Raw genomic sequence first — 18,473 nt, 5'->3', positions numbered from 1 at the left:
ATTTTATCACGGGCTTTGAGCGCGGCGACCGAATCAAGGAATTCCGTAACGAAATAAACCTAACACACGATGACGTAGTACAGGTGCGGCCAAAACTCGTTAGAGCGGGACAGAACGCATACTGCGTCTCAAATCGGTTTAGCGTGATCAGATAGGCGTGTTAGTCTGAGTCTGGTAGAGTGGTAGATTGAATTAATATCAAAGAAAAAAAAATACTGCAAAAAATAAATAAATAATTATATTGCATAAGTTTATAAAAAAATGCTATGCAATAGCTTTACCGCGGCAGTCCCCGAGTGCCACACGTATTTTTTACTGTTACTGTATAAGGACTTTAATTTATAATCCAAGTTCTAAACCGATTATTGTGACAGGATGATGAGTACAGGATTCTGTCGGGGCCGCTAATGAAATATAAGAGACACGTACACATATTATATATTTTAAAATATAATATAACTTATTTGTTAAATAAATAATAAGTAAAGTAATAAGATTTAGTCTTTATAATTTTTATTCGAATATTTCATTCCGAACCGCGGCACAATTGATCGTAAACATAGCAAATCAATGAGCTTTAAGTGATCGCTCGAATTCAGTTCATTCATACCTCCTAGACACATTGTGTAACTAGACTTGGGAATATCTATTTATAGACCGTTTGTATTAGAAACACTGTATTATAAAATAAACATGGATTATTAATAAAAGATTTAAGTGGACGCATGGTAACCGTATAAGTGTGCCCGGAGCTGATGAATTTCTTGAACAATCAGCATCACATTACAGCTAGGTGTGAATGTTCTATCATAGGTACGATATTTTTTTAATGTATTGTAATTACATTCACCCTAACATAATAGCTTGTTATTCCGGCTAGATAATCAAAAAACTCCACTATAAATATATTTAGTATACAAGTCAATATTGTCTTATTGAATTAGTATGTACTTTTACTATTACGCTACCTAATGTTTGACGCTGCAACAATTTTAGTTTCACAGTAATGATTTCCAAGTATTTTCTTATGTAAACGGGCAGGAGGGTCATCTGATGTTAACTTACATTGCCCGAAAGCTCGCACGTGCGTTGCCGGTCATTTAAGAACTGGTACGCTCTTTTGTTGAAGAACCCTAAGTCGAATTGTTTCGGAAACACATCATAGGGCAGCTGGTTCCATATAGTGGTGGTGCACGGCAATTACCCTTAAGAATCGCTCAGTTGTGACCATCACGTCCGATGATGAAACTCAGCTGCAGGTATTAATCCGAAAATTTCAAACACTCTCGATGTATCCAGTTTGTTATTTTACATTATTGTCATAATGTAAAATATTATAGCTAAACTAATTTATTAAAGTATTCTAAAAAATCTTATCGCATTTAAAATAAAGTCACACTTAATAAATCCGACTTAATACAAAAATATAAATGAGGATAACGTTTCCACGACTAAGCTACAGCTTAAGCGCTTGTTTTAGCTTAACTTTTTGAAATGGCTTACCGCATGAATTGTTTGCGAAGCTTTAAAAGAATGTTAGGCTGTTAGTTGAGTATTCTGACACCGTTTCTGTTAATAAACAGCGTGGTTATGGTTAAATGAAAACGCACCTTCGGATAGTTTTATGTAGTCGTGACTCTCAAATGGAGTATGATACATTTATGCATTTGTTTGAAAGCCATATGAACATAGAGAAAAATGATTCTAAATTTACATTTACTACCAGTTCGCAAATCAAGGGCGTAGAAAGCACAAGAACTGGCAAGAAATATTCCGTTACTCTTAAAAATCGACAAGTTTTGAGTCATACAAATTGTTTGAAATGGAGCAAATCAATTCCAAGGGTTAGGATGATTTAAACAATCGTGAAATTTATAAAATCTTTATAGCGGAGCATCCAGTCATTTTATGCCTAAAAGAAGGCTCCAGGGCGCCTTTAAATATTTTGTACAAACTAAAAACTACTACTACTACTTGGCACATTGATTCTAAAGGAATATGCCAATTTCCTTAATATATTTTACAATTATATTAGCAAGTGTTAAAAGTGCCCAGACAGAGTAGGTACACATATAAGATTCGAATGCACACTTAACCAATTGACTAACACATTAATGTAACGATAGGTATAAGATTTCATCGTTATCAATAAAAAAAATATGTTTATTATGGAACAGAAGATACAGGTATCACTAATTCCACGTCGTTAAATTTGAATCGGTAGACATCCCTACTCATCGGCAAAGAAGACAGAGGGTGTAGGCCGAGAGAAAAAGCCGGGGTAAAAAACTCTCGGTACTCTTTTAAAATAGCAAATCCAAACAACACTTATTTTAAAACATATATCGCAAATGAATTAGAAGTAGCCTGTCTAGCCCTAGTCCCAGGCCCTTTTATTGATTATTATAGGTATTACTAGATAATCGTAAACTTTATAGTAAGCCTTTTTACACAGCTTTTCTTTAATACATTTCTTAAATCTTTAATCTACTTATATGAAAATCTAGATCAATGAACATTCAAAGACTACTTAAAATATTAATATGTAATTGATTCCGTTTAATGACATATCGGGACAAGCTAATTAAGTTTTAATCAACGCAATTAAAACCGAAATAATTTTGCATAATTATGTTTTAATATCGGATCCAATTTATATAAACATATTTGGATAAAGGGTTATAAAATATAAATTAATTAACTGAATGCAAACTTTTATTAGTTTATTAGAATTGCTTTTTACTTTTACAGTATGACTTACGGTTTGTGCAATGTATTGGTATCACGTCCCAGATATTAATTTCTGTTATTCAAGGGCAGTGTTAGTTTAAACTATCGACTATGAGGTTATGCATTCAAACCCTGGCTATGGAATAGATATAGGTCGTTGGTACCAATAGATTTATCTATACACTTATTAATACAATTGTCACAAACAAACACAAAGACGAACAAACAAAAAAGAATTGCCCGTTAAGAAAACAACAAGGTTCAACAAGGAAACAGAAATAACACTAATGTTGTTTGTCAAGTGTTTTCTCAAACATATAATGATTATTTTAAATAGCAATACAGTTGCAGCAAAAGTATCGAAAATCAGTTTTCGTTCTCTTAAAAAGTCTAAATACATTTACTTCCATTTAACTTTGATAGTATCGTAGAGAATGAATAGTAAAACTTAGACGTGAAATACCTCTTGTTCACACTTTTTATGGATATCTTTAGAAGATATATTTGTGTTTACCCACAACCTCCGTTCCGATTAGGATAAATTATATGTCAAGTGGTCCGATTCCCATTTGACGTAAGACAGTTATATATATTTTTCTTAAACTTATTTATTGGTATTCTGTGTTTATTGCATTAAAAAAACAGTTGAAAGTTACTATAAATTGGTATTGTATTCAGAAAAGGTGAGTTTTGTATGACTATAAACGTGACGTTAACAAACTTTTCTTCTTAGGTAAAAGTGTTCAAAGCAAGATATATGTAAGAGAGATAAAGGCGGATTACAGTTCCGAATTGATACGCCCCGTTCGTCTCTGTCTACAAACTTCGTTATCATTAACTGTAATAGCACATTCTATAGGCCGTTTCGATGAGCATTCCGGTATACATCAGGGTGTGAAATTAGGTACGTTTATATAGTCTAACTAAATATCTATACCCCAAAACGTATATTAATCTGTTGGTAACCCGTCACATCTTAAATATACGTTGACAGATTATTATATAGTGTACAACCTTTATTGATAATTGAACTACTCATCACAAAATATCAATTTTTATCAGAGTTTTCTGATTACCAAATAAGAAATTCAGACTCTTCACCATATATAATATTAAGTATATAATATACACCATGATTTATATGTCCGTTTTTAAGTCGGTAAAGCAAAACCATTTATATATTTTATAACCATTAATTTATTTATTCTACTAATTACTATTAACACATTGGGTGCCGGACGATTGTGCAATAAGACTCGACATCAATTGAAAAAAAATCTACTTATAAATGATGTTTTTTTCAAAATTCGTACCTTTGCCATATACAAATTTATAATTATCTGATAAAAATATACTTTCTCTAAGTAATACTATTCTTATTTAAGTTTATGTCCATGGGATTTTTTCAACTAAGTTTATTTTTATTAAGGTAGCTAACAGCTTTTATAAAAACTACAAAACCAAATATAAAATAATTAACAGAGAATTACCATGAAAATTATTTATTATTTAAAAACGTAATTTTATACCAGCCTGAACGCTAATAAAATAAGAATAACGTTTATAAATTCTCTATATTGAACACTTCTGGACTGCACTTGTAATATATAATTTGCTGGTGAAATAAAATATGGTTTAGTAAGGATAAAGAACTCTCTTTACATGAGAAACATAATATATACGAACGTAGTCTATTAGGCTCATTTTGATATGTTTCTTTAATTCCCTTTTAAATTGTTAAACACGCTTATATAACGAATTTTGAACGGTAATTTATTAAAGAACTCCACACCCTCATACTTAATAAACTTCTTCTAATAATTTGTATGCGGCTTCGGCAAGATAAGCAAACTCGCTCTACGAGTATTGCATGTAGTGGTGTGTTTGATTTGTTTAAATGATTAGATAATATTGAGAGAATTATTTCATTTTTCTTAATTCAGATATAGGTGCTATAAACTTATAGTTGTTTAATCTATTTAAGAGCAGTTCTTAAAGTTGCCTATCGTAGTTAGATACCCCACAGTCAAACTCCTAGAAACAAAAACCTATTCAGTAAGAAAGCATCATCTTAGTGATCTGTTTAAAATATCAAAAACTTCACGGACTAACAAATCCAGACATATCTAGGAACAGACGTTTTATATTACCGACGCCAATACGAAAGGCAAACGCTTCTTTAAAGGGGCCCTTCCTTTATAATAGTCCAGTCTATGGATTCTGAGATAGTCAAACTATCGCTACAAACTCGCAAATCACATAAAAATTACGCTAGCCGAATTGGATTTCGAATCTACAGAGGTCTACGTATCTTGACATACTGGTTTCAAAAACTAACACAGACAGCGCATACTTACCCATTCACACACACACATACCATACTTGATGTCTTATAGGACTTGTGTTTGATTAGTTGTAACTTTAATACTACTATTTCTCAAGAAACTGTAAAACAGTACCATATAGCACGGAATAATTGTTAGCTAGTTACCCACAACACAGGGACTACCTAGTGTGGGGATGGGGGAATATGAATTTTGTCACAATCTATCTGTCATGAATAAAGCTTTTATTTATTTATTTAATCGTCATAATTTTATTTAGGTCTAATGAAAATTGACCGAATAAAATTACAATTTGCAGTTTATATGCAAAAATAATAGTTATGCTCAATCGCTTCAGTAAAAGTATTTTGAATGATAAATCCGTTAAATAAAATGGAACGTTGAAATACAGAGGATTAATATCACGCATAGTAAATTAATCCGGATTATTGTTTGCGGAAAATTGTCATATAATTTCTGTTATTTTTTTTAAATATATAACATTCTATTTGGTATTAATATAGTTTTTGTCCATAATATGTCTTTAGTTGAGTGTGAAGTGAAGAAAATATTATGGTTTTTTAGGGATTTTAATTGATAAATCATCGCCTAGTCTTTTTGGCTTTAAATCTTTTTTAAACCAAAGTTACTGAACATTTTTGATATTTTCTTTTAAATATACACTGTACGACTGACATTAAAATTACGAAACAAACTTTACCAATAGGTTAAAAATTGAAAACTTTTAAGAATAATCACTTAAAACTTACCCGCTTATAAACCACGATCACACATCACGTCACTATCACTTCACTTATCACTTCACTTTTCACTTCACTTTGCTAAATAGACGAGCGTCCGCCCCTGCAGTTATCAACCAACTGGTTATCCACACGCATGCGTGGGGAAATCGTGAGATTTTCACAGAATTTTCCCAGCAATCTACGTAACATGGTAACATTTTTCTATCGGCTATTTAGCTGGGAGAGTTATAGGATGATCTGTTAGGTGTTTTATTGTAAGCCCGATGTGGTGTGACAATTTTCTAATTGCTGTTCTGTTGACGCTAGCTAATCGATTCAAATTTCGAACTTTCTACTACTTGGTTCATTTTGGCTTTACGAAGTAAAATTAATATACTAACCTTAAAGATTCCATTATTTCAAAAACAATGGTGTAGCGGAGAGTTGCTGGCGGTTCTTGCCCGCTCTACGCCCTTGACTTGCAAACTGGTAGTAAATGTAAATTTAGAATCAATTTAACATATTTTCTGTTGACGTTCATAGGAGTACTTGGTTACCTATATGAATAAAGTTATTTTGAGTTTGAGTTTTGAGAGTGCACCGTATTACAAATCAATGAAAACGATGGTAAACTGAATTGGGTTTTTTTTTATGTTTTCTGCATCCACCGTGATCGCCAGATATGGCCCCCAGAGCCTTTTTCCTATTCTCAGACCTCAAGAGAATACTCGCTGAAATTTTGCGTTGATGAAGAGCTAATTGCCGAAACTGATGCCTAATTTGAGGTCTAAGTCAAATCGTACTATAAAAATGGTATCGAACGATGGTATGATCCTTGTATCGCACTCGAGGGCGTCAAATTCAATTCTTTAAAAAAAATGTTTTCTTTGTCAGCCTACAAACTTTCCAGCCTAGCCCATATTATAAAGGAAAACTTATCAAAATAACAGTGTTCGTGACCATTAATAAGAGCTTGCTAAGTTAATTACATGTCATAACATTATCTAACTCATATTTTAAGAGATAAGTTTGATTTGATTTTGATTGTGTTTACTCACAACATTTATTTAACATTGTATTGATTCGAAGCAACATCTACGATACTTTAAGAAACCTCCCAGAATAGATGAAATTGTAATTACTTTACTAAATGTTTATTGCTAGATAAAATACAAAAATATATTTGTAACATATTTATTTTAAATGTGGGACATTTTTATTTATCTTAAGATTTTCAATAGCCGTTTATAGATGGCTAGGCTGACCTAGGTAATACTAACGACATAATATGTCCCGAATTCGTAGCTTGCTACGATAGAAGTATGTAGAACTAACGTAGCACTGCTACGAATGAGATTGGTATTATATTGTGTAACAATATAAGAATTCAAATTTAAACTATAAGAAGTTCTTCTTTTAGTATTATTGTTTTATTCATATAGTAAATATATATAAATATGTGTATGACCTAGAAAATAGTGTGTAAAATCTTTATGTTCAATGTGTTCTGTGCAAGATATATAGCCATCTAAAGTAATTAATTTTCCTTTAGTAACAGTCATTTTTATTTAATTGCTTATTTTCTTGTATTAATAATTGAATAAGGAATTTTTGCTTTTATCTCTAAGAAATAGGTCGGATACTCATCCAAGGCTAGGTATCCCGTTACATTTTTAATCATTTTAATAGTCTTTTATCTTAAACAAGTAGGCTTTAAGTTATCTAAGACATTGAATGATCGTGCTCATGATGGATCGGGTAGAAAGTAGATAAGAACTTTTTTGTCACGGAAATAGGTGGGAGATGTCAAATGTTATTTTTGAAATATTATTTTTTGACCTTTACTTTTTGACATTTCGTGTTATTTACAATTATAAAACGGAGGTCAATCACTGAAGGAAATAGAAGTAGAAGTGATTTACTGGTCTTACGAATCAAGAATAAAGATTAAAATAATAATTTATTTACTTAAGCAGACAATCTAGAGTCCATATGGTTATTGTTGTTTTAGTTACAAAATTGTCCTAAATATATTATATTAGTAGTATACCATCTTTAAGAAAACCAATTCTTAAAAGGCTGGCAGCGCGCTTGTGAGCCTTCTGGCAGTGAAAGTGTCCACGGCGGTATCACTTAATCACTTAAAAATCTATAATAATTAAAAATTGACAAGTAGAAAATTAAAAAAAAAAATTGAATTTAAATAAAACTTAAATAGCTTTAAAGTATATTTATTTATTTTAAAACACTGTTTTTTTACTTTACCATGTCACATGCTCATGCAGTCCATTGCAAGGACCCATATAAGAGCATCCAGCCTTCCCGCTATTACCACCAGCATGTTGTTAGGTATCATGGCGTGAAAACAGTCCATACTTGCACAACCAACATTGTAGACGCACTGCAATAGCAAGGGAGTCCCATCAATATCTTTAAAGCAGTATTTAATTGAACACGATGAACATCATTTTTTGTTCAGGCTTCATGCATAAAATACAATATGTTCTAAAAAGAGAACCATTACTTTACTACTACTATTACTTTTACTTTTCGCGAACACCGTGTAAACTGCCAAATGATTATTAGATATAACTAAACAAAACTTTCATTTCCCCTCAACTGCGGAATCTTCTCTGAGTGTAGAGGTAAGGGAATGCCTGAGGTATTTGACATTATCTACCCTCTCTATTAGTGCACCATCGACAAAGTAAAGGCATATTCGACAACCCTTTAGTTCCACTCTGGAAGATTATACACTGACTTTTTTTACCAATGTAAATTAATTATTGTTCAGCCGCAAAGCTCTCAAATTTTTTCAAGAGTTTCCTAAGTCCACAGATTGAGGTGCGCATAAAAGAACTAACTGAATTTTTAATATTACAATTATGAAAATTACAAAGGAATTTACGCGGGTTTTCTCAGACTCGTCAAAATAATAGATAATTTCACAGATAATTTCCTTGAATAGGGGCAGGGCAATACAATAAGTGTTTGTCGCTCACGATGTTGTACTTCACCTTACGAGTAAGTTATATAGACAACATATATGAAAAAAATACTTTAACATAATGATTTTTAAAAAGCAAGTATTATACAAATATAATACTCAATAACAAAACGAAAGAATAATACAATTGTTTCTATTCACCCCACATTTTCTTTTAATTCTGTAGTTGGGTATAAAATGTCGCCGGTGCTTAACGAAATTGCAAAATTTACATACGAATGTACTAAAAACCGTTATAAGGGCGAGAAGTGATACAAAACAATCCTTATTTACAACCGAAGATTGCTCCATATATCGTGATTTTCAGGATATTTTTTCTAAAAGAAACTAAAACCAAATTAACATTTATCTTATACGTTTTCTTAAATCAATTCTTATACAATAATAATAATTAAGCCTCATATATTCCTTGAAAAATTTACAAAATAAACAAAATACACACACACACATAAAATACATACAATAATGCCTTAATTGAATCATATAATAAAACTTCGAGATTTGTTCCTCCCTTAAGGATGAAGTTTTTGTATATTTTTCGCATAACAAGAATCCGTTTGAGTCCAAATTATAGCGCTTTTGGAACCCTGGAAACTTAATACTGGGATTTTTTTTAGGAGAAATTAATGTTTATGTAATTAATTATACTTATTAAGTAAGTTTTATTATTTATCGAAAAATAAAATGTTAATTATTTGGTTAAAAATTAAATTATTTAATTGGCCTATTATATTAAATTCCTAAGATAAAACAAATAAATTTTTATTTTACGCGACTTTTGACTTCTTTTTGTTGATGGTCTGAAATAATCTGAGTAATATTTAAATGTTGTGCTTGCTTTCGTTAATCCAACAGTATATTCGAGATCAATTCGGGAACCTATTTTTATAAATTTTATGTTATTATTATAAAAATGAAATCATTCTTATTATTTTACACAAATAAAGTAGGGTTTATGATTTAATAATATCATATTACAAAGATTTGGGCTTGTACACACTCAAATTAAAGCAATTACAGATAGAAGGTAAGTGGATTCTCATGTTTCTAGGTACTTCTTTGCGTGTGGTATATATATTTACTTAAAAGGTGCCTCATTTTATATTATATTGGCTATGTTTATCACTCTAATGGATTATATTAATTTACTAAACATATTTCATATTTACAATCAAGTATACAGTATTTTCAATTTTCTTAACCTACAAAGTAATAATAAAAAATATTAAAAGGAAAATCAAAACAAACTTAAATAGTTTGGTTCCTGTGACAGTGTACCTTTAACGCTGGCAGCATTTTCTCGCTGTATTGCGATACTTATTAGTTGAGCCAGGAAAGCACCAGCTCTAGCGGTGACCCTAGTACTATCTACTAGGCGCCAACTTAACTCTTTAATTAGCGCCAGTGCACTTGAACCCCACGGCCCAAGAGTCTCTACTCCAAAGGGAACAAAATCGAAGTTGGAGGAAATACTTATATTTGTGCCGTTTATTATTTATTATTATTGTTGTTTTATATTCTCAATACGAGTCGTTGGCAAAATATGTAAATATAGTTTGCCTTTCAATCTATTTCGCAATATGTAAGAATATATAATAACGATTTAGTGAGTAAAGTAAACTTCCCCCCGTAGAATATAGTCCTTTCACTTAATAAGGTGCACTCAAACGCCTGTCATATTAAAAAAAAACCATGACAATCGTCAATAATGTATGAAACCTTACATTAGTTAATGTACATAGGTATTTTAGTTAATAATTAGAAACGCAAATGTGTACAATCTTCTTACACTTCAAGCAAAATTGAGCCCTTTAATTTTTTACACACACATAAATTGTAACATAAAAACTTTAGAGGTGTCAAGGGACACCCGTATGGAACGAAATTCCTTTCGATTAATTTATATGTTAATTGGTATCATAACAGTATGATAGATTTTCTCGACACCAATCTTACGACGAAAAAAAAAAAAAAAGCCAACATCACGAGGTGTTCTCAGGCGGTCACCCATCCAAGTACTGACCTCGCCCGACGTTGCTTAACTTCGGTGATCGGACGAGAACCGGTGTATTACAATAGACAAAAAAAGTGTCGTGACAACTTTTCGTAAGAATTTTTTCCGTCTAGCACCCTTTCACAACGCGCGATAAGGAACTTCGTTCCAACATCTCGTTTCCGATAATGTCCAATAGGTCGACTACACTTATATTAAAGTGTCACTTAGATTCAAGAACCCTTAAATAAGTCAAGTTAGTTTTTTGTTAATCCAGCGTCGCAACCCTAATTTTATGTTAGTTATAAGCTCATGTTTTAAACGATTAAAGCCAGTTGACCAGGTTTAAAAAAAGAGTTTCATTCATCTGAACATCCCTCCAATCACCGCCACCGAACTTGACTTTCGTCAAAATTCATGTCATTCAATAGAATAGTGAGCGCAGATAAAAAAGTATAAAAGTTTCAATGCCTGTTTAACATTTGCTGCAATACACTAATCATATTCAGGGGAACTAAACAAAAGACGATCTTTAAGTATTTCTGAGCTTACTGCTTAGCAATAATACAAGCATTTTAAGTTAAAAAAATCTCAAATATTTGGGAAAAGATTCCATTAATGTGAACTTTGTTATTAGCCTAACATCCGGAGTTTTTAACTTAAACGAACTCATTTTCCCTGTTTTGTATAATAATCTTCGCGGATCCGTTTATAACTTAACAAATTTATTAACAAATTTTCCTTACTTCCAAATTTATACGAGGAAGAAAAGTCTGATTAGGTATTTATTGGACCAAAGAAAAAATAAGAATTCAGTGAAATTAGTCTAATTTTTAATAAGCCTATGTTATTTTAGATTTATAATATAATTTCACAGTCCAGAGTTAATTATGTTTGGCGTAATGTTATTATTTACAAGTGAATTTGGTTGCGTAATTTATACCATCAACAACGAATTCAAAATTAATTAAAGTAAATTTAAAATAATTGCCAAATTTTAATTTAGATACACAATTAAAATATAAAGAATAATTATTTAAAAGAAGTCTCTTATATACCAATATGGCAAGATTAAAGCGAATGTTTCATTTTTCTACCCAAAATTTGTTATTTTTTTGTGTATAAGTTAGTCTAGTTTTTATTGCTTTTTGCTGTAAATAAATAAACAGTTGTGTGTGTAATGAGCTATTCTAAGTACATATACAGTAGTTTAATGGTGTCAAATTGTGCACACTCAGCGTAATAAAGACAGTCTAGCGGTAGATCTAGTCTTGTAAGAAACCAAAGATTGTCTGATTGTTGTAGTTTAAAGAAAAATTTTTTAAGACGTTCGGCGGAAACCAACATAATTGGCGCAGTCGGTAGGATACTCGAAGCAGTGCGCGTCACGGGCAGATTTCCGGAAACCAAAAATCGGACCGTAAACACACATAGCTTGCCGGTTTTATAATCAAGTATCTGAACTTCAAACATTAAAATATCGATGTCAGTCGCAGTCGTGAATAGCTTTAGTCAATTACAAAAAACCTACTGTTGCATTGCTTTCCAAGTTGAATAAAAATTTTCACGATTTTTTTTTTAGTTTCACATCAACAGTCGACCCGAAATAAGAATTTAGATAGTTTAAGAAATTGTTAGTTTGGATAGTATTGATTTAGAATTTCTTATATTTGAATTATAATAAGTATGAGTATCGATTTTATAAATCACTTAGGTTTGTACCGGGACCGGAACACAAATTAACTTGGTTGCCGGCGGCAATTTGTGTCTTTAGAGCATGGCAAAGTAAAGTTTGCTTCACCAGACTTCGAACTTAGCAGCATTGTACAAAGAAACAAATGCGGCACACGTTAATTTTAAAAAGTCTTATTAATTAGATATAGTCACAAAGAAGACACAATATGTAAATTTGTTAACCTTTGTGTTATATCTATATATTGAAAACTTAATATACCTAAGACATATATACATTTTACTCATATCGTAAATGCATAAAAATTAATTCTGTAAAATAATATGCAAAAGATAACGCAGCATTATCAAATTATGCTCGGAGATGATTACGACAATCAGTAAGTGCAGTCTGCAATGAAAATGAAATAAATCCATTATTTTAATAGTTGCAACTCCCGCCGCTCGTTACAAGCGTTAAATAGCGTTATATAACGACAAGCAGATTTGTCTCTTACGTCATTATCTTTTAGAGCCTTAAATCTCGTTAAGCATCCGTCAGACTACAGGACGAGGGGTACAGACGAGTGAAAAAGTGTTTTTTTGTAATTACGTGTTTAATTCTTTAGTCTGTTGGAAAGTTTTTTGTAGGAATTTTAAATCGATTTATCTCACATACATTGAACAACCAAAGTCCTTGTTGTGCACATTACCCTATGAAAGTGATTGTTATATTTTTTAAACTGAAACTTTTATTACATCGTCTCAATTTTTTTCGTCTGTGTATTGCATGTCGCGTGACGGTCGGCCACGGAGTAGGGATAAAGTGAAAGGCGCTCGTCATAGCAGCCAAGGCCAATATGGCGGCGCCTATAGTTCGCAGCAGCTGACCGTGTAGTGTATAGACTATTATTTAATATGTGTATATAATCTAAATAATTGTTGAGTATTATGTATGTCGTACTCTCTAAGATATAGAGTTCAATAAAAATATTACTAGGAGACTTAGTCTACTTTTATTATTTCCCATTATCATTCCAATTTTCCAAGTATAATATTAAGATTGATAAAGCGATTTTTATACCCTTAATGGAATATTATTCCAAAATTTTTTAGTTAAATGTCTATAATGTGAAAAAACGTTTCACTTTTACCGTGGTTTCATAAAACTACACAATCCTTTGTTTTGACAAGACAAGTGATTAAAGTTAGTTCTATCATTCGAATGAGATGCCTTTTGAAGTGTCATTTATAAAGGATAAAGTGTTCTCAAGATTATTTTGGTCTTTATTAAAATGTCAATTATTACCAAGATACGTTAAGCCTTGTAGAAGTGTAAAAATGTGATTTTTGTCGCGACTGTAAGATGGCGCCTCAAAGCGTCAACGCGTGAAATGACGAGGCATTTTACACGATCATAAAACGTCACTCGAGAGTCCGATGAATTCATATTTTTAATTCGAGTATAAATTAAGTAACATTCGGAGTTACGAATGAAATTTCAGGGATTTCGTTAATGTATAAATTAAGATTTTGGGTAATATTTAACCAACTCAAGTCAGCCATTTGTGTGTCGCAATCATGATTTGCTAGAAAATCAGTCTTTCCACAACTGAGCGTTTTCTAAGGCAGTTTTTGCCGCGCACCACCACTTTGTGGAACCATCTGCCCACTAAAGTATTTCCGAACCAATTCGACTTAGGGTCCTTCAAGAAAAGAGCGTACCAATTCTTGAAACGCCGGCAACCGCGGCTTGATACCGCTGCCATGGACACACGCACTGCCAGGAGGCTCGCAAGCGCGCTGCCGGCCTTTTAAAGTACGTAATTACTTAAGACAGACGGCCGTTAATTAGGGACTGAATAAATTAACCAACTTGGTATTACATGGATCTCACAACTTTTTCGGTAGAAGAACTGAGTTGCGAGATTTGCTTTTTTACATGTTGTGTTTTGTGGCATAGTGCTTTTAGTAATCATATCTTAATAGTTTGTGTTTTGTTAAACATACAGCAGCACTAAAATATCCACAGAATAGACATCATTTCATTAAAGTGGAAAAAGTTCAGTTATTTCGAATAGGTGCTACAAAGTACCGTTTGCTAATAAAAATACACCCAGTTTTCATCTGTTGACTCAACTTTCAACGTTAAATGAAGAATACTCGCAAAAATATTTAGCAACAAAATTAATTTGTAAACAGTACACCATTCTTTTGTAAAAACTTGGGGAATGTCCACTTAGTCTTTATAAAAACTTTGACTTCAACGGAGAAGAAACACTTTGTGTACTGTAATTATGTACCTTATTCGTTTTTTCTTCTTAATTTAAGTCCAAATAGAATTGTTTTCCTACTGTTGTTATTGTAAAAGGAATGTTACTAGTTTAATTTGATTTTATAAGTATTTATTTGTGTATTATGTTTCATGGATGGTATTTAAATTGTTTTTATGTTTATAAATTGTCTTTGCACGAAGACACAATTTAACATTACGATCTAGCCTAACTTAATACGAATAAGTACTACGAATAACTTACCTAATTTAAGAAAGTGCCCTAAAACACTACTTACTGTCTCTATTACCGGGAAGACACTCTGTTCTTGTGTACTTGAATTCGTGTATGCAGTGATGTAAGCTATTTCGACTATGTATTTGCGTGTTGTTCCCACGAGAATGTAAGTGCGAATTCCTATTTCACCGTGCCTCCTGCTGATAGAGGACAATTCTTTGTTTTTAATTTATTTTATTATTATTTATTACTTAAGATGTCATGTGGAACATGGTGTAATGGTTGCAGCTCCTTACAAACGTTGTGTAAAAAACCTTTGCGATTAAAAAGAGTGGCGGAGAGTTTATCGCCAGTTCTTCTCTTCCGTTCTACGCCCTTGATTTGAAAAATAGCAGTAAATGTAAAATTGGAAGCTTTTAATGTATATTTCTTTTTTGACGTTACGAGTACCTATATGAATAAATGATTTTTGACTTGACTTTACCATTTTTTATCCACTAACCACTACTAATAAAACTTCTACTACTAGCTACTTAAGGCCACTTAAGGCTAACGAACAGTAATTCACTAATTGAATGGTTTTGTACTTTTCAATCCTCTCACTAGGCCCTTGGTGGAAGTTGAATAGCCTCGACATTCATGTGTTGGTAGAGCCTTTGTTCGTGGGCTCAAACAATCTTTTTGATTATGGTGACGTCCTATACATTAAAATCCCAATGGAGGTCATCAATGCGAATGTATCAAGTAGCATTGACTATTCCCCTGAGTGCTTTGTTTTTAAATCGTTGGTATTAAAATGTAATATTAATTTCTTGGAAACTTAGACCGTTTTATTAAAAAATCTAGAACATACTGTTCCTTTCTCTATTAACAAATACGCAGTCAGACCGTATCCGTAGTATAGGCGAGTAATAGTTTTTTGCCTCTGTACAACTCAATTTGAAACACATTTGCGTTCAGTATGTTGATGAAGCTCCTTCGCTATTGCAGTGCATCTACAATGTGAGGTTGTGCAGGTGTGGACTGTTTTTACGCTACGATGTGTATGTAAGCTGTATCTCTGGTCAGGTCTGGTCTGTATCATGCCTTACAGGATGCTGGCGGTAATAGCGAGAGAGCTGGCTTGCCCATACATGAGTCATTGCTATGAATTGTATATATCCTTTATAATTTAATATATTTTATAAAAAAAAATTAAATTTAAATTAGATTTTTTTATATAGACGTCCTAACAGTCAGACAACTATACATTAAAAATATAATAATCTACCAGCATAAAAAATTAATTTATGATGATGCCATCGCAAATAGACGAACACAGAGTCTGTCCCACCACTCAAGCAAAAACAAGCTTACTTACAAAACTTTCAATGTTATACAGGCCCCATGTTGTACAATAGACTGAATAAAATTCTTAATATTTATCCCCTTAATATCTATGAATGTAAAATAAAACTGGTTGAATGGCTAAAAACTCAGAAATATAATGAAATAGAAAACTTGTTTACTAATGTAAAATAATAAAATTTTCCTTTTTAAAATATCTAACTTCAGTCCTAAGAGTGTGCTGAAATGTAAATTAAATATAAAATCTTAATACTAAATTTTAGATTCCGTAATTATATAAATTATAACGACAATAAATTCATATCTCAAATTCAAGTTTCTCATCCACAAGATTTAAAAAAAAATAATATTTGTCGAAGTTCACATTTACTATAGTCTAACCAATTGCAACAACTTTTTTTAGATTCTACCCTCATTTAGTTTTATAAACAATAAAATTATAACCCGTATAAATATCTTATGACAAACAACCTAACCAATTTGTCAAAGACACTGGAAGGAACTAGCGTTTAAGATACAGGCTAGGCCTAGTTTAATCGCTAGTGCACAAAGAATTATTTTAGGTACGAGGTTGAACAAAATTAATAGTGAAAACACAACGATTCGTTGCATATTGTATGTTTATAACCTTTAGAATGTAAGTAGGTACCAAATGTTTTTCGTCAAATGAAGTGATTTTTTTTTTATATAATTTAATTTATAGCTAACCTACTAATATAATATTTACAACAATATTGTAACTAACACAGTAAGTAACAAACATATGGACTTATTCTCCGCTTAAATAAATAAAACATAATATTATATTAACGTAGAATATTTTTGTTTTGCCTGGACTCTACGCTATCAAGTTTAACTATCCGATCGCCTAACCACTATCCTGAAATTGTCTAAATAACAGGTACATTGAATTACCTTCTTAAAAGCCTGATATTTCATACGAACTTACGTAGCATGTGTAATGGAATTAGAAATAAAGCTATACACGAATTACGTTAATGAAAAGCAATCAGAGAACATGTAACGCAATTCGCACTGTATTATTAATAGCTATTACATTGTAATTATGTGATAACGATGTGTGAACAACGCTAAGATAGGTTGTTTATGGCGCTAGGAATTTTGATACTGCACGCGGAAGTTTGTGATGCTGTGCCACGAATTATTTAAGTGATTAAAAGTAACCTGAGGTCGTAGGTTCGATCACCAGCTGTGCACCAATGGACTTTCTTTCTATGTGCGTTTTTAACATTCGCTCCAACAGTGACGGAAAAAATCGTGAGGAAACCGGCTTGCCTTAGACACAAAAAGTCGACGTCGTATGTCAGGCACAAGAGGCTGATCACCTACTTGCCTTAAATTATCATGTAACAGATACCTAACAGTTCGTCGTGATGTATGTTTCTTCTCTTTGTTAATTGCGCTATTAACTGAAATTTAAATTATTATATCTATGTGTCTTGGCGTAACCTAGTCCGAGGTAAGCATACTAATTAGTAAATACAAATTAGCTAAAATTAATGATATTTACTCAAAAATACAAAATAACTTTTGGAACAAAGCCCGTATCTGGCCTATGCAAACGATTTTCGATTTCTTATACAATTACAAAGATATCAAACGGGAAATAAGGAAAGGATGAAACTTTAAGATTTACACTCGAATTATTGCCGATATCTGATTGACCCACAACGTTTTCCTTTTTGTTTTAGGGTTCCGTGGAATATTTCTCGGTCAATTTACCAGTTCTGATGATGTTCCGGTTCTCAATACGTAGAAATTTAAAATTATTATTACTACTATGTTGCTTATATAATTTTGCAAGGAAGATTTTTTATCGTATTTTTCTATCAAATTAATTAAATATAAATCGATAGTCGAGAATGGAATCGCAAAAAATATAAAATACTAGCAGACTTGGCCAAGCGTTGCTGTATCCAAGGGTAGGAGAACACCAGTCATGGGGACCACCATGCTTTTTTGGTGGTTATGCCATTAAATTGTAGCTTACGTGAAACGTTGGTACTTTCAACACAGCGCCATCTGTTAGAATTGTGACTATCAAATAATAAACAAATTTTGCAATAAAATAATATTGCGCGTATAAATTAAGATGTAAGCTATCTTATCTTTTAAGTTGGATCAAAC

The 18,473-nt window shown here is 32.0% G+C and overlaps 1 protein-coding gene and 1 pseudogene across 1 annotated transcript in view; both read right to left on the bottom strand.

Annotated features, from left to right (window-relative positions):
• LOC125059381 overlaps window positions 1-5,841 on the bottom strand; it is a gene marked incomplete at its 5' end in the record, with an annotated part of 113,253 nt that extends 107,412 nt beyond the window's left edge. The window contains one exon of the mRNA XM_047663786.1: window positions 5,825-5,841. Coding sequence (XP_047519742.1) covers window positions 5,825-5,841 — 17 coding nt within the window. The remainder of the gene's footprint in view (window positions 1-5,824) is intronic.
• A 4,937-nt stretch (window positions 5,842-10,778) lies between these two features.
• On the bottom strand, window positions 10,779-10,897 carry LOC125059463 (annotated as a pseudogene).
• Window positions 10,898-18,473: the final 7,576 nt, after the last annotated feature.

This window comes from Pieris napi, chromosome 19, assembly GCF_905475465.1.
Source record: "Pieris napi chromosome 19, ilPieNapi1.2, whole genome shotgun sequence".
Lineage (NCBI taxonomy): Eukaryota > Metazoa > Arthropoda > Insecta > Lepidoptera > Pieridae > Pieris > Pieris napi.
Note: the sequence above shows the minus strand (reverse complement) of the source record. Positions and strands in the feature narration are given on the sequence as shown.